Source organism: Hylobates moloch, unplaced genomic scaffold (genome assembly GCF_009828535.3).
Source record: "Hylobates moloch isolate HMO894 unplaced genomic scaffold, HMol_V3 SCAFFOLD_11, whole genome shotgun sequence".
Lineage (NCBI taxonomy): Eukaryota > Metazoa > Chordata > Mammalia > Primates > Hylobatidae > Hylobates > Hylobates moloch.
Genome location: NW_026652286.1, coordinates 104,873,910 through 104,899,358, shown reverse-complemented (window position 1 = coordinate 104,899,358; position 25,449 = coordinate 104,873,910). Strand labels below are relative to the sequence as shown.

Genomic DNA, 25,449 nt, shown 5'->3' with positions numbered 1-25,449 from the left:
GTGTCAAAACTACAACAAGCAAGATACAGCATTAAAAGCCAAGGAAAACTTGGGCCATAAAGGGCTTTAGGTGAAAATTTTCAACACTGAGAGTAATTGATATATCTACTAAATAGCTCAGGGGCTGCCATCACAGCAAGCTATAATAATTATTTTATTTATAAAACTCTCACTTCCTCTGAGGTGCTCAAGGCACTGTACAGTAGCATCAAATAAATTAAATTAAAGCATGAAATATTAGGAAAATGCAATGAAATCAACATTTCCAAGGAAACAGGAGAGCCCAAAAAGAAATAAAAGAAGAAGACCTCTGCAAGAAGCAGCATTTAGCAGAGGGATGCTTTTGAGAAAGCAGAGCGAGAGCTCAGCCTCTTAGGGATGCAACAGCCCCACGGTCAGGCTTCTTTCCATAGTAGATAAGGGTTCAAGCCCCATCTTTTATCTGGATGATCTTCAGCAAGACTAAACCCCCCCAAGCCTCAGTTTCCCTCAGTTTCCTTATCTAAAAGTGTTCATATCACACTCATATCTACCACCTATGATTGTTGGGAGATTTAAATGAGATTCTGTAAGTTAAGCCTAGTACCTGTCACATGGAAAGGACCCAATAAATGTTTGCTCTTATTTTAGTGTGATCATGTGACACAGGATGCACAGTGGAGGAGAGAGACTGTAGGAAGGCAATGAGTTAGGTAAATGGGATAAATGGCTGAAGCAAGGCCATGATAGCAAAGATGGGGAATCGTGAGTGATGGGCATCTATAGGAGCAGATGACTGAATGAGGAGTGCTACAGAAAGGGACAAATCAAGGACGATCTCTAGTCCTCTATCTTGAGAATTGGGTTTTACCACTCCAAGATTGCTGATACAGAAGCAAGAGGAATTTGGGGTGGTAAGGTAGGTGGGGTAAGATGATTTGTTTAATTTTGAATACATTGTGCCACTTTTGAGAGGAGATTCCATTAGGTTCCTACAAATGTAGTCTTTGCTGGTGTTGGACATAACGATATCGCTATCATGGGTGAAAGCACTGCAGGTAAAGCCCCGGGCCTGGGTGGGTCACTGGACAGCATGTAGCCTAAGTGAGAAGAACAGAAGACTATGTGTAGGCCAACGGGGAGGGGGAGCTGAGAATAAAACAGCCGTCTAGACAGAGTCCAAGGAGGCAAGGGGAAATTCAGGAAGAGTAGCATTTGCATGAGCTGAGAGACAATATTCTTATGGAGTAAGCTCCAATCTCCATGGCATCTTTGTTGGATGGTATTGAAACCAGTGATGGAAACAATCGTGTTTCCTGATATAAATCATCCCACGGAAAACAGGCCTCGGGAGTTCACAGGGTCAGAGATGTGCCTGTGATCAGCATTATGAACGTCTTCACATCTGCCTTAGTGATGAGATTGAGAAGAACTTGTGGAAGAACATCAAGTGTCCCCATTTGTGACAACAAGTTAGAAGGACAACATGGCAACAGTAGATTTAGATGCCGGTTCTACCTCAGCCAAACCAATGGCCAGACATTCCATCAGCAATCGTCACTGAGCCTCCACAGGTGATGTCATCTTGTGTAGAGTGCATTTACACAGCACACATCATCCTTAATGAGTTCACAGTCAAATAAAGAAAGGTATTCTTTAATCGTGTACTACTTTTGAAAACCCAAAGTTGATATTAGTGATGATTGCCATCTGAGCTCATGAGAATGCCCAGTGAGGCTGATGTTTAATGGATGGTCCTTTCCGCACAGCAAAAACAATTACCATATGCTGGGCTAGATTATGGCACTTTTTTATGGTATCATCTCATGTTATCACCTTACAAGAATCCTGCCAGACAGGATTTATTATAACCTCATTTTACAGATGGAAAAAAAAAAAAAAAACAAAGCCAGAGAACACATAAAACCCAAGATTACACAGCATTTTTTCCAAACCTGTTGGTGTCTCAGTCCAAATTCTGATGCACCATATGGTATTTTGTTCCCTCACACATATAAGGAAAGATTTATCTTTCATCAAGGGGCAAGAGAAAGAGCCCTGGAGGAGAGATGGGAGATCTGGGGTAGTCCTTGCTACTGCACTTAACCAGCAGCATGACCTTGGATAAGCCAGTTAACCTCTTCAGTTTCATGTTTTCCCATCTGTAAAATTAGGACAGTGGTTCTCAACACAGGTAAACAACAGAAACATCCAGGAGTAAAAAAATAAAATAAAATAAGACACCACGGCCTTACCCCCAGTAAACTGAGTCAGAATTTCTGAGGAGGACCTCAACGTTGGTATTGCCTAACAATACCCCAAGTATCCGCAATGTGCAGCAGAGCTGAGGATCACCAGCTAGGTCGCCTCCAAGGCGGCTTCTGTCTCTAAAACAACTCGAGCCTATGCTTGTGCTGGCAATTGGGATACAGTCCTTTGAGTCAGGTTAACCTGATCCTTTGCTCAAAGGGGAAGCTTAGTGTTTGAGGTGGGCTGTGAAGAGTCAGACCTTCTGAATTCAAACTCCGGCTCTGCCACTTACCGATGTGCAACCTTCCTTGGGTTAGTTGGTCTCCTCATTTCTAAAGGAAGGGAAATGACAGCATCTATCGCACAGGGCTGTTTGAACATTAAATGACATAGTGTGCATAATGAGCTTCATCTAGTTCTTGGCTGCCACACAATCAGGTTTCAATAAGCTATACATATAAATTGCATTATCACTGCATGATGAAATCTGCCTGCTACTGTTTTCCTACAGTTGCCTCTGAAAGTTCGACGACATGAGAAGCTGCATTTACAATCTTCCATGACTAGACTAGCTGGGGGCACCCGAGTCATTGTGCCCTAGGAAAGGACCCCAGCCTGGAGCAGAAGAGGCCCCTGGGCCTAGAGGAGCCAGAGCAGACCCTTGGGACTCAACCCACAGTTCAGTCCTGTGGCTGCTGCACTGTTCCAGGAAATCCCCCTTTTCTTGAGAGGCTTGCTCCTGGCTGGGCCAGAACAAATGGCAGGCAGGGCCTCTCTGCAGACGCTCCTTCCACTGGGCTCCAGGTGGCTGGTGGAGTGGCCATCACACTTCTGGTGATTGGTACTTTCGCAACTGATCCTTCTCTTGGGGTGGACCAGGGGAGAGTTAGGTAAATCATCAGCCCCTTTGAGTAGCTGCTCTTCCCTTTTCCCTCTGTGGTCTTCGCATTCACTCGGGCTAAGTATTCCATGTCCATCACGCCTATCACTCATAGACAGATAGAAACCTCCTCCCCCACACACACTCACACATGCTCCACAAACACACACACACAAGATCACATACACACTCCCTACACAAACACACACACACTCACACAGGCCCCACACAAACACATACACACACTCACATGTGCTCCACACACACACAAGATCACATATACACTCCCTACACAAACACACACACACTCACACAGGCCCCACGAACACACACATGCCCCACACAAACACATACACACACTCACACATTCTCCACACACACACAAGATCACATATACACTCCCTATACAAACACACACACACTCACACAGGCCCCACAAACACACACATGCCCCACACACATACACATACTCACACATGTCCCCCGCATACACACACACACACGATCACATCCACACTCCTCACAAACACACAGAAGCACTCACATACATACTCCCCACACAAACACACACACTCACACATCCACACTCCCCCCCACCCACACTTCCCAAACATACATAAGCACTCACACACATGCTCTGCACAAAAACATACATTAACACATGTCCCACAAATACACACATGCCCCACATAAACAGATACACACACTCACACAGTCCCCCCACATGCCCCACAAACACACATACAATCACATCAACACTCCACACAAACACATACACACTCTTCACACATACACAAGCACTTACATACACACTCCCTGCACAAACACACTCACATACACTCCCCATAAACACACAAACACATACACATCTTCCCCCACATACACACTCACATAAACACTCCCCCCAAAACACAAATACACTCCTATACCCTATACCTGTATATCCTACATTGTATATCCTATACCTGTAATACATAATACCACATTACAGAAGGGACAAAGTACGCCCGCTTACACACTCCCCTCACAAACACACACTACCAGAACCACGCACTTTACATTAGGACGTAACATGTTTGGATCTCAAGAAAGAAACCTGAAACCTAGCATGTTCCCTCCCTGCAGTGTGCACGGAGAGAATTTCAACCAGGGTTGGATGTGGGCTCCCTAAGGGAAATGATCTATTACGAGTGAAACTGCAGCTCAATTTCAAGACGGGCTTATTAAGTGAAATAAAAAATAAATAAATAAAAAGGTGCATCTGATTATCTTATCCTCTCTACAACGGCCCTGCGGGCCCTGAGTGTTGGAGGCGAAACCCATGGGGCCCTTCGGTGGAGAAGCAGCCCAGCAAGAAGGGTCCGGGGATGGCGCAGCTGCGGGAGGAGGGAATCGCAGACTGGGTGCACAGGGCTGCGCACGGGGAAGAAAGCGGACACTGGGTAAAAGGCAGGGACGGCGACCGGCAAGGAGGGGCCAGGGGAAGAGGAAAGGAAGCAAAGGAAGTTGGGGGGAAGAAGACTGTGGCAAATGTGAAACTGGAGGGCGCATGAGCACGGGCGCACAGTGCCCAGAACCGAAGGTCAACATGAAAAACGGGGTTGGCGATGTGTGAGAGAACGGGAGGGTCAGACAGGAGCGCGCCTAAGAGAGTGAAATAGGACACCATGAAAAAGAACAGGAAAAAAAGGATGAAAAACGGTGACAGGCAGAAGATGACAAAAAGAACATTTTGTGGGGAAAAAAAAAAAAAAAAAAAAAAAAGCTGCTGGAAAGACCAAATGAGAAACAGCCTCCCAGAGCTAGGTGGAAAATAGCAAAGAAGAGAACTGTCTACGGAAAGGAAGAAGGGTGTCCATCTGCTGATTCTGCTGATCTTCTAAACAGGGTGCTGCACTCACTCCAGTGGGGGAGAATCCGTCGACAACTGAAGTCTCACTGGAGGAGCGCGAATAGTATGAAACCAGGAGCTCAGCTCCTCCTCACCTCCGCTGGGGAGCCCTGGGCAGGCAGGCAGGAAGGGAGGATCCCACAAAGCTGTGAACCATGGAGGTCCTTTGGTCTCTGCATTGCTCCAAGTTACCCTCTTGTCAAAACTGAAACCAAGTGAGGAATTCTCCTGAATTGGGTCTGCTCTCTCCTAACTTGGCTCCTTCTGCCCTTAAGAAATATCCCGAAGTCACCGGCAGGGCTTTCCAGGCCCTGGGCCATCTGCTGCGGCTCCCCTCTCCGGTCTCTCCTCTCACCCTCCTCCTTCTCTCACTGCCCGCGGGGGATGCCTTTTTCTTCTCTACAGGGACCCTGCCCTCAGCGGTGCCCCATCCTGCACTCGTCATTTTTTGTGTGGAAGGTTTCACCTTCCCGATGCCACCCAGCTAATCCTTCTCAGCTCTCGGCTGGGCAAAACTTCATGTCCAAAGTCCCTGGGCTTCTTTAGGGGCCTCCCCTGGGTGCCGGCATAGCCCCTGGTACTCAGCCCAGCTCTCTCCCTATGTTATAAGGAGCTACTGACTTCTCCAGTCACCCGCCCACATATTACTTCTCTAGGGGTAAGTAGGGCATTCGTGTTCTACCCTGAGTGTAGCATGATGCCTGGCTCATAGTAGATGTTCACGGAATATTTGATGGGTGAAGGAAGGAAGAAAAGATGATTGCTATATATGCATCTTTCTTCAACGAGGTCCTGGGCTGAAAGGTGAGGCAGGCGTTTCATATGTTGGTGGGAGAGGGGTGAAGGACCTGCTTCAGCTCCCCTTGCCCACCAGATCATGAGCTTCATGCACAGCTGTGGCCAAGGCTGGCCCTTGAGGACACTTCCTGGTGCATTAGCTGTCACCTGTGCGACCAGACTGACCAGACTGACTCAATCACAGGAAACTTTTTTGCACAAAAAATTCATTTGCCATATGAACCCCGGAAAAAGGTAAAAAGAATTTCTTGACTATTCTACTGCCATTCCCAAATGGGCCGCATGCTGCCCTGTCCAAAGAGGGCAAAGGAATGGCTGCCACGTCTCAGTGGTATCGGTGAGGGACCAAAGCCAGGTAAGTCTTTAGAAAAACAAGGTGGGAGAAGGTGGAATAAGCCTGCTTCGACCCTCTTAGGGGAGCAGCTCTTCTTTATATCTGTTTCCCAGTTTTCATTTGAACAACAGTGCAGCAACAAGCTCAGGGAGATGAAAGCCACACTGTAATTAGAAACTCGGAACACGCCCGCTCACCTATTTGACACAGTTCCTACTCATCAGCATGAACCTCATTTAGGATTTGATGTAAGAAACGTTCCCAATTTGACCTTCAGCTGCCTCTGGCCTTAGCTCACTGGGCTCCAGCCTGTGATTCCCAGTTCTACCCCCACACCCACGCCTGCACCTGGACTCTTCAGGTTCGGCGGGTCTGTGGAGTGGTCTCTACTCTTCTTTTTTTTCTAGAAAGTTCCTCCAGAGATTCCAAGGCAGGTAGCAGGAATGAGTGGTCAGAGAAACATTCTGTGATGTCTCCGGTTTTGATATCCTCTGAACCTGTTCTCCTTTCTGCTTTCAAATAGCTTCTCCTATTTAAAAGGCTCTCCTGATTCTTTATCCTGTCTTATCCTATCTTATTTCAAGCTTTACCCTTTGTTCACACAGACCACATCTCCTGTTGGTGACATGATTTCATGTCCATAATCCAAAGGCCATATTCCCAGAATTCCAAACAGAAACAAAGTCTGGCACATTTTTTCCCTTATTTGTAAACATATAAACTTGAAACTTTTACAAAGTTGTAAACTTTAAATTCCATTGACTTACTCCCTTAGAAACCACACATGGAGAATAAACGCGTCTCAGGAATAGGATCCTCCAGGAAAACTGGAACCATGTGGCCATGGGACCCCTTCCACTCTTCCTGTATATGTGCCCTCTGGCCATGGATCGGCTGCTCTAAAGCCCTGTTTGTCCAGCCCCTCAAGGAGAGAGGGGGGTCTCCCGGTCAGGAATACAGAATAATACAATCTCAGCCTTGTTTGCATTCTCTCTCAGTCTCCCTGCTGCAAAGTCCCCTCCAATCCATCCTTCATTCTGATGCCAGAGATTTTTCTGAAATACAACTCATTTCCCTGTTCAACCCTTCCTATAATTCCCCATCCCCCCTCACAGTGAAACCCACACCCTGGGGGTGGCAGAGATCTGGCCCTCTCCTGCTATCCGGGCTGTGGTGCGCCCCTATCATTCCTGTTTTCTGTCCAGGCAGTGGCCTGGAGTGACCCATCTTTGGTCTCTCAGAATCCTTCCTGCTGTGTGAGTTGTTCCTTCAATCTGGCTCAATTCTTTATCTCGCTAAGAAAATGCATCCTGCAAAACTTGGCTGAATGTCACCGGGTCTGAGACTAGAGGGACCAAAACATTTTGATAGAAGTAACAGAGAAGTTCATGCTCTCACGCCTGAGCAAAGAGAGAGCAAACGCTGAGAAAAAATGATCAAGTCCACTTAACGGCAGGCCTTTGTTTTCATTCATTCATTCATTTATTTGACAGATACTTACTGAGTGCCTACTATGCACCAGACCCTGTTCTAGGCACTTGGAACACAACAATGAACACGCCAGGTCAAGCCCCACCATCATGGCACACATGTTCTAGAGGGGGTGAAACAGGCTACCACTCTCCAACACGGAAATATCCATTATGCCAATAGGTGAGTTACTTTATAAAGAACAAATAAGGCAAGAAAGGTGCTAGGGTGTGATGATGTGGGGTTGGAAGCTCTATTTTATGCAAGTGGTGAAGAAGGCCTCTGCCTTAACAGAGGCCTCTGCCTTGAACAGAGACCTAAGAAGGGGAAAGCCCCAAGGACACCTGGCATGGGCACCAGCAGAGGTAGCTTTAAGGCCCGGAAGCCAGGAGGCCGCCTTGGTGTATTACAGGCATATCAAGAAGTAGTGGAGACAGGGTAAGAGAAAGGGAGTGTGTGCGGAGTGGAGGCCAGGGAGACACTGGTGGTCAGACCAAGGAAGACCTTTTAGGTCACAGTAGGGATGTTAAAGACTTTAGGTGAGCCAGGAAGTGACTAAATCAGGAACAACGAAGCCTGCACAGAAATGCTTTCGCTGAGCATGGAGAACAGATGACGGGGAATAAGAATGAAAAAAGCAGGCCAGTTAGGTAGAAAGCTGCAGAACACTCCAGACAAAGGTAACAGCAGCTTGGGAGAGGGCAGAAGAGGCAGGACTGGATAAACCTCTGAATTCAGGAAATCTAGCAGGACATGCTCAGGATTGAGGAAGGGGACGGGAAAGGGAAAACAGTGAAGACGGACTGCAGCTTTCACATGAGCCACTAGAAGAATGCAGCTGCCATTTACCAGATGGCAAGACTCCAGGAGGAGCAGGTTTAGGGTTGGAGTCGGAGGACGGTCGGGAAAGAAGGCTAGAATTCAAGCGATCTATGTTATACATCTTCAGTTTGAGACGCCTATGAGACACACAGTGGAAATAAAACACAAATACGAGGCCCCTCTCCCAGTTAACAAGAGAATGTTTAGCGATTTTAATCTTCAACTCTGGTCCCACATTCACAAACCAAATCTGACAGCCTAATGCTAGGCAACATCAGTGGTTTCCTCTCATTAAAACCATATTTGGCAGAGGTGTCTTTCCCTTCCTGCTTCCATACCCTAGGGCCCCTGGGACAGAAATTTTCAACATCAAAAAGTATCATCTCAGTTTTGAAATGTGGGTGACTCCATCTGCTCCTGTAGATACCCCAAGGACAAAAAGCTGATGCCTCATTGCATTTACACAACAAGGGTGCATCTCCAAGGAGATTCTTTTTAAAAAGAAATAATGAAAAAGATGAGTGTTACTTCATCTCTCACAGTGACAAAGACTAAATTTGGGGCAGATTTCAAATATCAAGTTTTGTTTTTCCTATTTCCAGCCATTAAGAATTCAAAACATTGAAGGTCACTGTATTTGTTTCCTTTTGCTGTAACACATTTCCATAGATTTAGTGGCTTGACAAGAGAAATTGATTCTTTGATGATTCTGGAGGCTAGACGTCCAAAAATGACTCTCGCTAGGCTGAAATCAGGATATCAGGAAGGCTGTGATTCCTCCAGAGGCTTTTTTTTTTTTTTTGAGACAGAGTCTCGCTCTGTCGCCCAGGCTGGAGTGCAGTGGCGCAATCTCGGCTCACTGCAAGCTCCGCCTCCCGGGTTCACGCCATTCTCCTGCCTCAGCCTCTCCAAGTAGCTGGGACTACAGGCGCCCGCCACCACGCCCGGCTAATTTTTTTGTATTTTTAGTAGAGACGGGGTTTCACCGTGGTCTCAATCTCCTGACCTCGTGATCCGCCCGCCTCGGCCTCCCAAAGTGCTGGGATTACAAGCGTGAGCCACCGCGCCCGGCCCCTCCAGAGGCTCTTGAAAGATATCTGCTCCTTGGTGCTCCCGGCTTCCGCCAGCTGCGGGCATTCTTTGGCTTGTGGCCACATCACTGTAACCCTGAGGGTCAGCATCTTCACATCCCTCTGTTCCCGTCTTCACACTGCCTTCTCCTCTGTGTGTGTTCCTATCAAATCTCCCTCTGCCTCCCTTTCGTAAAGACTTATGTGATTGCATTTAGGGCCCAGGACAGTTTCCCTCTCTCAAATCTTTAAATTAATCTCATCTGTAAAGACTCTACCATTCAAAGTATATTTTTGGGTTCCAGGGATTAGAATCTGATATCTCTGTTTTGCCATTATTCAGCCTACTACAACTAGTAATGAAAAAAAAAACAATGAATCATTTTGTTTAATAATTATAATATAATAAAAAAGAAACTTTACAGATCGATTATCCAACAAATAGTCCCTGAGCTCCATTAAATTCCAGGCACTGGGGATAGAATGCACAAGCATACAGGCCTCCTGACCTCAGGAAAAACAACATAATCAACCAGTCACACAGACAAATGCCACATTTTAACTGTGGCAAGAACCAGGAAGAAGGGCAAGGCTCTAGCTCCTGGCAGAGGGGTGAGTGGCAGTGGTTAGCAGGTCTGGGAAAGCTCTCTATGGAAATGGCATTTGAGTCAAAGTCTGAAGGATAAACAGGACCGACTGGGTGAAAAGCAAAAGAGAATCCCAGGAAGAGGGAAGGGAATGTTCAAAGGGCCTGTGACCAGAAATAACAAGAAAAAATACACTAGAATGAAAATAGTGAGGCAGGACATGGCACGAACTGGGAGGAGAGGTCCCCTGGAGCCTGGCCTCCAGGACTATCAATTCCTTCATAAGGAACTGGCTTTCTTGGGCTACAGAGAAGTCCTTGAGGAACCACCAGATTTGGGTTTGAAAAGATCACTCAGGCTACAAGTGCAGAAATGGGGGGTGAGGGGCGCAAAGTGGGTGTGGCAGAATCGCTATTTTCATTCTAACAGTCAGGAGCTGAAACGCCACACTACTCAATTTCAAAAGACTTTATTATTTTCCTGGCCTTCTGGGACAGCAAAGCCTGATTCCCAAGATTGCAGCCATCGCTCTCAGCCCAGGGACTCTCCAGCGGCTGTGAGAGCTGCTGCCCTTCCACACCCTACCTGCACCCCACCCCTTTGCACATCCCCATTGTAGGTACCCATCTCACCCATCTTTGCATCCATTCCAATCTCAATTTCAGGACTTGACACGTGATGGTTTATGTGTGAAAGGGAAAATAATCAAAATTTCTCATCTTTCTTTCTCGGAGTAGGAAGAAATGGCTTAGCCAGCCTAGCCCTCAGAATGAGGAACAGTGTTAGCACACAGGTCCCCTCTGTGAAATCCAGGTTTTAGGATGATAAGAACACCATAAAACATGCCCAAACAAAATTGTGAGAACACAGGAGATGGTGGCAAGAGAGCTGAGGAACAGCACCTGGTCAGAAGGCCAGAAAGCCAGGAGCAATAGAGCTCCACGGAGGCAGCTGAGGCTGGAGAAACGCGATGTGATCCAGACAGGTTTCTGGGAACAGGGAACCACATCAGCAGCAGGATATGTGTGCATTCCCCGTCTAGAGGACTGCATCCATAGAAAGAAGACAGAAAAAGACAAATGGATATAAGCAGCTGGAAGTCTTTAGGGCTGGTAGATGATCACAACAATGAGGGGTGCCCTTCTGTTTCCCTGCACCTACTTGGCACCCTTCTCCAAATCAAATTATGGGACACAAAAACACTTCTATAAAAGGTATCTAATTGGGAATATCTAATCTGGAATAACTAAAATAAGGAGATCATTTTTCCACGTAATTATCAAAATTCAGACTGTAACCCAAAACTCTTAAATCCTGAAATTTACTTCTTTCTACTAAGCTATTAAATCCCCAACAGAGCCAACACCGGGTTCATTGTGCAGACTCCCAATTAATCACAGTAGAAAGCACTACTTGCCAAGTGAAAATCCTGTATTTTGAATTCTTAATCCCCCCACCAGCTGAGTTTACCACAAATACATGAATATATAATTGAGACATAAAGAAAACATGCCACCAAATTAAACTGCCCTGATTTTGCATCAATAAATTCTTTCTCAAATAACATGAAATGAAGATCTCTCAAAAGCAAAGTGTGGTGCTCCAAAAACTCCAGGAGTGAATTCCTCTGCTGAGCCAAGCTCTAGCGGCAGCCAATTAGATTTCATACCAACGTTAGACAATTATTTACTGCAGGCGACATTCAACAGGAATATGTCTTAACATATACTCCAAGTGGTGACACCTCAAAGCCTAAATTAGCCTGGAGACATCAGAAACAGGAAGTCTTCTCATTTGTATGAGGACTCTCAGGTAGGAGGCTGCTGAGGACCTGAGGGCTGGGGACTGCTTCCTGCAGCTGTCATTCATCCTTGGCAGCATCCTCACCCTCTCTGCCATGATCATCACCATGACAGCACAAAACCCAGTACCACACCCTCTATGTGCTAGGACACAAAGAGATGCACCTTACTGTACTATGGAAGAAGAATCATTATTACAAATTCAAATGTAAGACATACATTGGAGAGCTTTTGAAAATTGACGTGTTGGTAGAAAAGTCTTTGGCAATCTTTCCCCTTTGTGTCTTAACCATGCAAGAGGCATAGAACCAGTTGGGACTCGATATATTCTTCCCTTCCAATATATCTCCTTTCTACCCAAGATTTATTGACTTAGGTGTTTGTCATGTTCTTTTCCACTGACAATCTTTTGAGTATTTGCCCATTGTCAGAACAATCTAATGTGCACTTCCTTGAGAAAGAAAGTAGCATTCTAGCAGGACAACCAGAAAAAAACAAGCCTATTGGAAGCCTATCTGGTTCCACCTGAAACTGAGATGCAGCCTACCTTTCTAGTCATCTATTGAGTGATTTCACCCCAGGAACTCTGCCCTGTGACCACATTAGCGTTCTCACTCTTCCTCCAACACACCATACACATTCAGCCTTCCAAGCTTTGCACACATGATTGCTCCTGTTCGGGATGCCATTTCCTCTCAGTTCCCCTAAAAAAACTCCACTGCCCATTGAAGACCCTCATGAAATGTAACTTTGTAGTTTTGTCTAATCTTGCAGGTAAATTCAATTACTCTATTTCAGTGTATTCATAGCATTTATATGCCCAAACATCCTAATCCCTGTTACCTTATAAGACAGATATTTGTTAGTATAGTGGTCTCCTCTGCTGGACAGGGCAGGAGCTCTGTCTGAATCTTTGTGTCCCCAGGACCTGGCTTCAAAATACTGTTAAATGGAATTCAACAGGGTCAGCAGAGTGTCTTCAATCTGACAACAGATGGACGGAAACCTTTCTCATCAACTACTCCCCATGCCCTAAGAAGCTACACATTTTAATTTTATTAAGAAGAGAGGAACAACCAGAATCTTTGGGTCTTTTGAGTGTCTAAGGATCTTCTCCTAACAGTGATGGCATCCAAGTCAGCTGCTCTTGATATTGCTGTATACACACTCTGTATGGGTGACCTTCTGAAACCGTTAGGAATATGGTAATGAGGAAAATTTTGGATATATTATAGGATTAGACAGATCTGTAGTGTTGGGTCACGAGACCATAAAGAGACCTCATCCAACCCTTAATTAAGAAGATTTTCTTCAAGTGCAGCTTGAATAAATCAGCACTCTCATATGGGAATGGGAGTCTAAAGGCATATATCTTGAAAAAGCTGATTATTCAGGATCTGGTGTTTGTCCTTTCCCCAAAATAAATGACATTTCTCACTTGGAAGCTGCAGAAAGAATCAAGATCCAGAAGGAATCAGAGCCATGTTTCTCAATCCTATGGTGTTAGAATCTGAGGCCGCTCAGAGGCAGCCAAGACTCCCTGTGGAAAAGCACCTAAGGGGTAAAAACTCAGTGGCTGCTCACAGACTTTCCCATGGGAGCCCTAACTGCTTACCTGGAGAGATGTTGCCTGACTTCTGTAAGTGCTTGCTGTAAAGCAATAAGGGTCATCTAAACTTTCTGCTCCATTCTCTATGAGTGGGTGTGAAAGGCTAGAACAGGGGACCCTATTTTTATCTACTCTTCTGCAAAAGATGCCAAGTTTTCCAAACTCTGTAGAGAACATGAGGACCCCTTCCCAGCCATGCCAAAAGGAAAAGAAAATGCCATTATTCAACAAATATGACTTTTACTCTGGCATTTTGCTGAGATTACTTTAGTCTTTACATTTTGCCCTACTTGGCTTAGCAGACAGATGATGCTTCGGATGACTTTACTGGAATGTGCTCTAGCCTTTCTGTCAATTTTTGTCCCTCCGTTGTCAGTAACTGCTTCAAGAAATTTTAAAACTCACCAGGTAGAACAGAGTTGCCTCATCTGCATGCTGTCTAGTGTACATCAATTTCAGGTAAAATGCCCTACTTCCTTGTCATTCTCCAGGGTGCTTTGAGGAGAGCTCCAATTTTGTAGTGGAATTTAATTTCCTGACTTTTTCAAAGTTCTGTCAAATTTAGATGCACAGTCTTATGACCAGACCAAATATACATTTTCATCTATTTCTTGAATGGGACAGGAAAAAGAGAGGTCATTTGAAAGCAGTTTGGGATGATAAGTATGCCCCCACTATCTGTCACACAGGGCTACTGACATCTGGAGAACACAGATGTTCTCAGAAGGTGACTTCAGTCTATTTAGAATTGGATCATGATGTTTTCCTCTACCATAGACTCGCTTGAATGGGAAGTGTCGGTGCAAAGATCTGCAGAGCTCTCTGGGAGCCTCGTCCTGCCAGGAGGGTGTGGTGTTGTCTGGGTGACACGTCTGCAGAGGCAGAAAGCTTTGCTTTCAAAGGAAGGATTAGGTCACATTATTTCCTTTGATATTTTGTGTTTCAAATTTCCTTCAGTTCAGATTCAGAGTGGGGAGAGGTCTCTGGGGTGTAGCTACCTAGAAATTAAAAGTTATTGTTCCTGTTTTCTGAATCATAATAATGAGCTTTTGCTTGACAAGGTCAACTAATTATTCAGGATCGGAAAGAAACACGGTTGTAGAAATCAAGTGGGTAAGAGACAGAGTCAGAAACAGGGAGACAATCAAAGGTAAATGAGGGGCTGATGTGGCCATACTTCCATGATTTGCAAATCACTGCCTGGGCTGGATGTCTCCCTAGTCTAGTCCCTTTCTCTCTGGAATTACTTTAACACATGAAGTGAACAGAATGTCCTGGATTTTCCCTCATTCCTGCTCTGTTCTGTAGACATTTGTGTTTCCCTTCTTTACCTGAGCTTTGGAGCTGTTTGACTCCAAAGGCAGGTAATTAACTATCAAACAATAGCAGGGATTTTCAGATTAATTCTGCCCAGCAAGAAATAGGAAAACTCATTTTACCAAACAAAAGGGAGGGGCTGACTAGATACTCCAGTGACAAAAGAGAAACCCAGATAGGGCCTGGAAAACTGATAAAGAGGCTAAAAGCTTTTTTAAAATTTTTTATTACACTAATATCCCTGTTTTTATAAGCACTGTATTCTACTGTTCTCTGTCATGCAAATGTGTCTCTAAGTGAGAGTGAAGTCCTGCAGGTACAACAGTCAAAACTGAGAAGTCAGTTTTCCATACTTGGGTAAGGAGGATCTTTCTTAACACTCTGTGCACAACCATGGCACACTTTTGCTCTACCACCATTCATGGGCTCTTAGAAACACAGACGGGGCCTTTTAGACCTCTTCTCAAGCTGTCCTTAATTTGGCAAACAATTCATTCCCACTGAGTGTTTTATCCACTCTGTTTTCCAAGATGTAACCTTGTCCAAAGGAACAATGGAGACAGTAGTATGGCTTTTTCAGATGTACAATATGCTTGGTTTGGTAGCAGGATTAAGAGGGTGAAAGGAATAAAATATTCGGCTAGACTCCAGAGAGAACCACTTATTAATTACATTTATTAAGCAAAAAACCCTAAGGTCAAAGAGATGGAAATCATTAGACCTAAATGTTAATAAATTTTAGATGAATCTTCCCCACTCTGGACAAAAAGAGTATGTTCAGGACATGCAAATCCACGGGTGGTATTTCTTACATTTCACATTTGAAGGGGAGTATTCAAGGCATCTCAAAGTCAAGAAGTCCAGGTATCTGAACTCATTCCCCTCTGCTGATGAATCAGTTTTGACATGTGATATTTAGACATATTACTATTCATCTCCCCTGGGCTCACAGGCAGAAATCTCAGTGTCCTGGGTGGAGTCATCACCCCCATGCTCACACTTAACCAACCCTTGAACTCCGCCTACTCTCCTACAGGTACATCCTTGGACTCCAGACTCTTCTCTGTCTAAGCTAACCTAGGAACTCCATTACTCCACCTTTTTAAACAATTGAAGCTAACCTAGGAAATCCATTACTCCATCTTTTTCAACAATTCTCTCTTGTTTTTAAAAGAGCACCATCTTTTTAAAATTTCCATCCTCTTTACAAACTTTCACTCTCCTTTCCACAATATACCTAGCCCTTCAAGCTATGGAAAGCCATTCTAGCTTTAACACCTGCTGATCCACAATAGTAACCCCTTATAGCACTACCCAATAGAGCTTTTTACAATGAGAGTTCACATAAATGTTCTCTCTCTGCACTGTTCAACACAGGAGTGAGGTAGTTTGGGTGTTTGTTCCCATAGATCTCACGTGGAAAGTTGATTCCAAAATTGGAGGTGGGGGCCTAATGGGAGATGTTTGGCCATGGGGATGGAGCATAAATAGATAAATGCAGGGGGTGGGGCAATTGAGTTCTTGCTCTGTTAGCTTCCTCAAAAGCTGGTGGTAAAAAAGAGCCTGGCACCGTCCCTGCTCTCTCTGGCTTTTTCTCTCACCATGCAATTCTGCATATACTGGGTCCCCTTCACGCCATGCCATGAATAGAAGCATTCTGAGGCCCTCTCCACATGCAAATGCTGGTGCCATGCTTCTTGTACAGGCTGCAGAACCATGAGACAAATAAACCTCTTTTTTGTGTGTGTAAATTACCGGCCTCAGGCATTCCTTTATAGTAATGCAAAATGAACTAACACAAGGGAACAGTAGCCTTGCATGACTGTGGAAGCACTTCAGTGTGGCTAGTGTGACTGAAGAAGCAAATTTTAAATGTTATTTGGTTGTAGCTAATTTAAATTTAATTTAAAATAGCCACCCTGGCAAGTAGCTACTTGGCTCAGTTCTCTCGTCTCCTCCTTTCTGCTGCCTTCCCCTCCATCTCCCTCCCACACTGGCTCCAGGGTCACCCTCCTCCCCAAGGATGCCCTTTGCTCCTAGCTTGCCCCAGAGACTTGCCCCATGTGGTCGCCTTGGCCTCATGGCTGTCTGCAGGAACTAACCATATTGGATCAGAACCACAGGGGAAGAAAATCCAGTACAGAGAACTAGGGGGTAGATGGGATATTTGACAGTAAGGGGAAAGACATACCCCAGACCTGAAGCAGCTTGCGCAATGCTGTGAGATGCCATTACCTTCCTTCTGTGAGGGTTTATCTACATATGAAGCTGACTACATATACATAAATACACATACTCATGGACAGAATATCAATTTAGTTCCTTTTTGTTGTTGCTGTTTTTATTTCTTTTTTAAAATGATCATAATACCATTTTGAAAACCTAATACGCCCAACTTTTATTCCAGAAGCTCAGGGCTGAATAGCAACTTCAAATCCAGATAGTCAGCTTCTGCTAGGGGAATTAGGGTTTATGTTTGGTATAATAAACAATCCCAAGATAAATATATTTCTTTCCCTTTTTTTTTTTTTTGTAATCCAGGATGGTGGTGCATCCTCTTTCCAATACAGAAACACAAGAGTCTGGCTCTATTTAGTTTGTCTGATTGCTTTGAAGAGGGGGTCAGTTTGGCTCTGAAAAAACTATGGTCCTCTATTCATTAAAGTGTCGATAATACTCAGTCCAGGCATATCGACAGAGGATTAGCTTGGGCTGAGTCTGTGTAGAAGACCAATGCCTTTTTTAACCCAGCTTGTTTCCAGATCAATACACCCATCAGCATTCGAAAATTAGCCCAAGATGAGATTCCAATACTTGAGGTGGCGTGTCACGCGAAGAGAGCGCCTAGCCAAGTCACAAATGTAAACAAACACCTAGCCAGGGATTAGACATTTTCCATTAGCCTGGATGTGAGTGAAGACTGATGTAGACTCCATCCTCTCACCCCTCCCATCATCTCACCCCCACAAACACCCAGTCTCTCTTGGAGCCCATATAAGATCGCCTGGCTCTAATTCTAGCCATTTGCTTCAATAAGCATTTATTAAATGTTCACTTTGTATCAGGCATTCTGCCAGGTGTTCAGGGCAGGGGTGTGGGGGTGTGTGTGAGTGGGGGTGGCTGAACAAAGAAAATGACAAAAACATCATCCAGTTTTCAAAGAGACATTAGCACTTTTCACAATTCCTTCCATTTTCCAGTTCCATAAGGCCCTGCTTCCTAGAGCAAATGTCTCTAATAGTTCTTAGTTCCCAGTCTCTCATTGTCAATGCTAGGATTCTTTTCTCAACACTAAGTGTGCAGGGATTGGGGCAGGACAGGAGGGGGGCTGAGCAAGAGCTTCCAAAACACCACCTGGTAGAGTATGCAGATGGTGGCACTGGGGCATTCACCAGCCCTCCCCACAGAGTGGAGATTCTCAAGCATTTTTGGCCTCCCTATCCACAATAAAAAATGTATTTTACATTAAAAAATGTACACAAACTGAAACAAAAATCTCACATGGCAATACCTACTCCACTCTTTGTAATACACTCTGATACCTTCTATGCAATTCTATTTTCTTTAAAATTGCTGTTTGCATGCATCAGTTCAAAAAATATTCATTTAAAGAATCATTTTTTAAACAGCCATTGTATTTTCCTTTGGGGAAGAAAGAGAAAGCAAAATATAACAAAAACTTGGCATGACCAGACGTGGGCCACAGCATGAGGGATTCCCATGTGCCCTGGCATACGCTCTGCCCAGAGCCAGGGCCAACATCACCTTGTTCTCATGTGTCCTCCTCTCAGTCCTGCCTGCTCACCCTGCCTCACTCAACAGTGCTGATCACGACCCAAGTTCCGCCTTCCCTTACTGTCAAACAGCGGGCCTCCCCTTCCTTCTTCCAGCTCACTTCAGTTCTTCTTTCTCAAGCTGCCTTCCTTCCTATTCTGTCTCTAACCAATCATCCCATAGCTCTTTACCCTTTTCTTGAACACACCGACAAGGGGACTGGTGGAAGGAGCCCCTAGGAGAGGAGTTTGTCATCCTGGAGCTACACGTCCCTGGTTGAAAGGGCCTCGGGGTCAGCCTGGGAAAGGGCTCCAGCACTGGATCTGGCATGCTGCTGCTCAGGGACTACACTGCTGACATCACAAAATAAGATATTTGGCCCACTGTAAAAGATGCTCCAAGAATTTAAAAATTACAAGAGTCCTAAAAAAGAAGAAAAGAAAAGAAAGCTCCACAGCTAATACTGAAATAGCACTTGTATGTGCCAGGCCCTCTTCTACGTGTTTTCTATGTCAGTACGTGTACAATTCAATCCTCACGTTGACCCCCTTCACAGAAAGAGAACCCTGAGACACAGTAATAACTTGATTAAAGTCTCACAGCCAGAAAGTGGCCAAGTGTGATGACAGCTCTTGCTCACTAACTAGGAATCCTTCAACCGGGTTAAGTGTTGTCTGAATGCCCCAGGACTGGCTCTGCCTTGTGGGAAGAGGTGAGCTCCATTCCCAGAGTCTGAGAGAGCAGAACCAACACACATATTCTCTGTCTCTCTCTCTCTCTCACTCACACACACATACACACACACACACAAACACACACAGACACAAACATACATGGCCTCATGAGCTAGGAGCCAGGGGAGGAGAAGAAGGCCAGGAGAGTTGGGATGGAATCAAAACAGGGAGAATCAGACACCAGTATTACATGGGAGAAATGGCATCCAAAACCCCTTGCTGGGAGAGGAGAGGAGGTGCAAGTGAGCTGGAAACAAGCAGGTGCTTGTGAAGGACGCAGCAGAGGGCAGTGCCCAGTGCATCCTGGTTGGCTCTGCTTTCTTTCAAGGCTGGAGGGGGGCATGGCATACATGTACTTCCAAAAGTACATTAAAATTCTTGTTGTAAACATAACACAATCTTGGAATTGGATGAAATCTTAAAAAACAAAACAACAAAACAAAACAAAACACCAAAAAAACTAACTAAAACTTAGGGGAGAAAAAAGCCAAGAAGAGCAATAATTAAAAGACAAATTCCTGAGAAAATATATTATTGGAACAAAAATGAAAAAAACAATTCCTAGTTCCACTCAATGAAAATGACTGGAAAATTTACCTTCTAACTGCAAAATGACAACCAGAAATGTGCCTTGGACCCTAGATGCGTAGAACAAGGATAACTCATCTCTGCTGAGGATCAGAGAAAAAACTTTTACCAGAAGGCTTTCCAGGCTGGCCAGCCAGATCTCCCCGCCAAGCCCCGCCCACCTACCTTGCACAATGAGGTGGACCCTAGAGGTCTTTGGGTGGTTGTCTGTCTGCACCGAGCAGGTGTAAGGGCCCTCGTCATACACATCCACGTTCTGGATCTCGATGCTGTACTGCGTTTGGGTGTTGCTCAGGAGGACCACGCGAGGATCCAGGCACCACTTGTCATTCCCAGCATAGAGGATGGTGCTGCGGTTTAGCCAGGCCACCCGGGTGACCCGGTTGTCAATAGTGCACCTGAAGGGAAGACCAGACAGGTACGTCAAGGGACTGAGAGATGACAGCAGCCATCAGAGGGAGGTCCTCATGGCAAGGCTAGAATATCTTGTCTTTCTCCCTTCCCCCAACGTATACATTTCCTTTGATTTGTCAGGGGTGGACTTTTCTGGAACACGGCAAAGGCCTTATGGGATTACAGCCTCAGAATGTTGCTCAGAGCTTCTCAAACCACTTGAGCACAGAACCACTTCAAATACGATCTCAGTTATAACCTAGAGGTACCTTGCATGCCCAGGATGGCTGGATACTTCGAATACTACCAGTTCTCCCTTTGCTCAAGGATTTGGGTGATGATAATCCTTGAGCAAAGGGAGAACCGTGAAGGATTCTCTGTCTTCACATTTATGTCTAGGTCTTTAGGGTGCACTAAGTCATTCAATACTTATAATAACTCTATGAAGAATCTTTTATTGGAAAAAGACTAGAAGAACAGAGAAACTAAACTAAACTAGTTCTCCAAGTCACACAATAATTATGTGTTAGATCAGAGACCCAGCTTTTAACTACTAAACATCATTCCTCCCATCTCAGAATAGCAAATTCCCACAGAAGGCTTCTGCAGTCAAAACTAAATACAGACCACCACTATTGCTATTCATCTTCATTATACCCAGGGGCAGAAATGTTCGGTTACTGCTAGACTAAAGCCACTTTCCAAAATCTCAAAACTGTCTGCACATATAAAAATAGATTTTCTTTCTTTTATTTTTGCATCTGGAGTCCTTGAATTGTGGAAGCTCCCTTCTCTTTTCTACACTTTTAAATTTCCCAGGAACTCTCGCCAAGTCCTCATCATGTCTTTCTGTCTGTATTCATTTCCCTCTCTTACTACAGCAAGTCGGTTCCATGGCCTTGGGCTAAATTTACAAACACAGTGTCCTGATCCTGAGTATAATGCTGGAAATAACGATGCAGCAGAGGATGTATAATGATGCCTCAAATTTATACATTATTTTGCAGGGTACAAAGCACTTTTACAGCTCAATGTCTCCTTTGATTTTTTGCAACAAATTTGTGAGGTTGACACTCTTACCCATTCTCTACTTTAAAGATCAGGACACTAGGGTTCTGAATAGCCTGATGACTTGTCCAAGGAATGAGAGCTAAAAGTATAGAAGTCAGACCTCTCAGTCAAGTCTTCTAATTCCTGGTCCTATGTGAGACTCATAATGTGCAAAGGTGAATTTTTCATTGAGGATGGGTGATGGCTTCTATTGGATTCTCAAAATGGTTTGTGACCATAAAAATTCTAACAAGTGCTATTGCACACACCTGCTTCTTCAGGAGACCCCCCCCCGTCCCCATGAGACATCCTGTACTGTGCATCCTTTCTGCTTTGCTTATGTAAATGTCTCAACATTATGGAAGGATCACTTAGGTGCAGATGGATAGTTTGCTAAGAGCTCTTGTGGGAAATACTGCCCAAAAAGAAACACCTTGGCACAGGTGTTCAACAAGTTTTTTGCAGCTTATTGCATTTTCTGGCAATGCAGATGAGATGTGGGCTCTCTCTGGCACCATTCTGATACAGCATGGAAATGAGTGAAGGCCTAGCTTGGAGAAGGTCTGGGGACTATCTTTCAAAGTGTGCACGGACTACTTACATTAGAATCACAGGAGAGGTTTATTACAGATTCTTAGTCTCACCCCCATTCTACTGATTCAGAATATTTGGGAATTTATAACAACATCTCAATTGGGTCACACACACACTAATGTTTCAAAACCACTAATATGGAGCAGTCTGTCTAGGACAACTTATATCATTTGTGGGGCCCAGTGCAAAATAAGAACACAGAGTATTTTGCTCAAGCATGAATAAGGATTTCAAGGTGGTGAGAACACAGCCTTAAACCAAGCACAGATTTCTATGGAAATAAACAAAGTTGTGATGCCAGCTCTGCATGTTTCTCAAGCTTTACTGTGCACGTGAACCCCCTGGGGATTTTGCAGAAGTGCAGATGCTGATTCAGTAGGTCTGAGGTAGGGCCTGGGATTCTGCATTTTTAGCAAGCTCCCAGGTGATGCCAATGCTGAAGGCCCCTGGTCTTTCCTTGAGTCACGTCTAGAAGTTCATATCTAGACATGAGTTTTGTGCACATGAGGGTTTGAGAAGCACTGAGCTAGCACCACACTACACAAAAGTGTGGCTGGCAAACCAGCAACATCAGCAGCACTTGGGTGGGAGCTTGTCAGAAATGCAGAATCTCAGGCCTCCTCTCAGAGATAACAAATTTGATTCTGCATTTTGATAAGATGTCCAGGTAACTTGAATGCACATGAAGTTTGAACTGGTCAAGGGTGTGCTCCAAGCCTTTCTTGTGGCTTTGATGACAATATCCAGACTGGACTCTGAGGATGAGCAAGAAGGAGAAAACTGCAGTCGATAGAGGGTGCACCTGACATTGCACCTTCTGTACCTTCCCTTATGCTCCTTGTAGACCCCATGACTGTCATCTGGTACTGCCTTGTCTGAAACACGAATTTGGAACTACATAGGATTGAAATCTCTCAAGAACAAAAACACACTTTGCAGCTTGCTTTGCTAGTAATGTATCTAGGATAGCTTATATTAATAACTTGAAGGGTGGCCACTGCTCTGACCTTCACTTGGGTCCAAGCAGGGAACTGGATGAATTCACATTCATGGTCAATGTTAATTGACTACATGAGCCCACCATATGCACTGTTTTATCATCTCACAAACTTGTTTGGGTTCACTTATTGCCAATTTACAGACAAAATTAGCTGAGGCTAAAAAACATTAGCCATATTGACTGAAACCATGCTGATATTAAACTGTAGAAGCAGGATTCATGCCAGTTTTTGTTTTGTTTTGTTTTCCAAATTTAGCGTTCTTACGGGGCCTCCCAAAAGAACATCGAAATCAGTTCTTCTCGAATTCACTGTGCATCAGAATCGCCTGAAAGACCCAATAAAAAAGAGATCCCTGGGACCTTACTCCGTGGGTTTCTGATTCAGTAGGCCCAGGCAGGGCCTGGGAGGCTGCATTTCTGACAGAACTCCAAATGCTGCTGATGCTGGTCTGGAGAGCTCGCTGAGAACCTCTAACTTAGACGCGTGTTTCCTGGCAAAAATGAGAGTTGCAGAGTGAATAGGCACTAGGAAAGGACCATGGTATGAAACAGTTTTCTGATACGTTACAGGAGAGAACTTCCCTGTAACCCGTATGTTCTGGGAAACCAGAAGCAGAGTCCTTTATTTTCTTCCCCAGCAGCTGAAATCTGACAAGTACCAGGTGAGTGGCCACGGTGCAGGAAACGCTGACTGACAAACACTAAACTGTTTGAATAATTACTTTTGATGCCCACAATGAGGGCATCTCACAACCTCCCCATGAATACGAGAGGACTGTCCTGGGCTTCCTTATGAGCATCTAATTATTGAAAATTGACAGAAATGGAAGCCATTCCCCAACACTGCACTGCACTACAGGGCCAGAGAGGTTCGTCTGCAGATGCACCACCACTCAGAACGCAGCCAATTTCCAGCATGGTTCTGTGGCTCCTATGATATACTACTCTGAGAAGTTGGCACAGTGCCAGCTGCGGTTCTGAACACATCCAAGGTCACGTTTAGATGTCCAAACTGTCACTGCTGGGTATCAGTCTTGCTGAATCCCCACGGAACGAACGCCGGCTTCTGCAGAGATGGATCACAAAGGTACCTCGGCGGCCAACTCTGTCACCCCCACACACCTGCCCCCATCTATCTGTCTCATTTATCCAGTCTCCTCAACAATGCAGAGGACACATTGCTCCTAGGTTAAAAAAAGAAAAGTGAAAACGAGCATAACTGCTCTCCCAGCCACAGAGAAGGCTCTGGAGGTGGGACATTCAGACGACGAGTTCTCTCTTTTCAGAGACAGCCCTTGACATAGTCCTTCTACAAAACTGCTCCTGAAACGTGATACAGTATCTCACCTCTCTCAGAATGGTGGCTAACTTTGGTGATTAAGTCAGAGTGAGTAAGGTTTCAAACTCCACTGTTCCTGATTCATCCAGGTGGGCTGAACTGGAGATGGCCGCTCATCAGATATTGAGGAATAGTCACAAGTTAATGCGACATAGGCCAACAAGAGGTGGGAGATGGACGATCCAAAGGGCAGGATGTTCTCAGACCAGACCTGCAAAGCCTCTCCCCTTTCATCCACAACCTACAGATATACCGCCCTCCCACTGCTGGCATCCTCTCTGCCCATCCTGCCACATATATGAAGAATAAAGGAACAAGCTTTGTACCCTTGAGGATTCTGGACTGGGCCCTGCAATTCCAGCTCCCTTCTGTCCTCCAGCTTCAATGTTGCCCTCCAGTTGCCCCGCACTGCAGCCCTCTGGCAGTGGCCATTAGCCTTCTGTGCCTCTGTGAATGGTTTTCCCATCAGCATCCCTCCTGCGACCCTCCCCTCCTGTGTGTGGCCCCTGTGGACAGCCCACGGCCTAGCAGACTCAGCATCCTGGAAGAATCCCGACAAAAAGAAATAAAGCCTGGAAAAGACATTTGTTTTCCATTTCAGTACTGAGCCACAGTCCCCTTCTTAGTCTGTGTGTGTCTGTCTGCAACATGTTCCTCTTCTGGATAAGTGTCTTCTTTTAGAGAATAGGCCTGTACTATTTGAGCAGGGATTATTGAGGGTGCCCCACCTGTGTCAATATTCAGGGTGTATTTGGCCAAGACGACCCAACCACATGTGCACATTCTCACTCATGCATGGGAGCTCCGAGTACGGTAGAGAAAGAACACTGCCATACCTGCAATTTTCTGCAGCTGCACCTACTGTTCCAATGCTCTAAAAATGCAACCCTCTGTGTCCTGAATATCTTTCTGGTGAATAGTTGTTTTATTACATATGCTGCATTTATACAAAGAGGAAAAGCAAAATAAATGATTAAGCAAGCCCAAGATGTGCACTGCAGAAATAGAAGCATAAAAGTATGGACTCAGGTCCTGAAGCTACTTTTGGATTTAGGATGAGAAAAGAGAAAGAGAGAGAGAGGAGTGGGGGGGAGGAGAGAAAGAGAGAGAGAGAGGGGGGGGGGGGGGGGGGAGAGAGAGGGGGAGGGGGGGGGGGGGGGGGGGGGGG

At 45.1% G+C, this 25,449-nt stretch overlaps 1 protein-coding gene across 10 annotated transcripts in view; it reads right to left on the bottom strand.

Moving 5' to 3' along the window:
• Window positions 1-25,449, bottom strand: part of NTM (neurotrimin) — a 982,933-nt gene that overhangs the window by 173,596 nt on the left and 783,888 nt on the right. For all 10 annotated transcript variants that reach the window (XM_032167911.2, XM_032167912.2, XM_032167914.2 and 7 more), the window contains one exon: window positions 20,071-20,303. In XM_032167911.2, coding sequence (XP_032023802.1) covers window positions 20,071-20,303 — 233 coding nt within the window. The remainder of the gene's footprint in view (window positions 1-20,070; window positions 20,304-25,449) is intronic.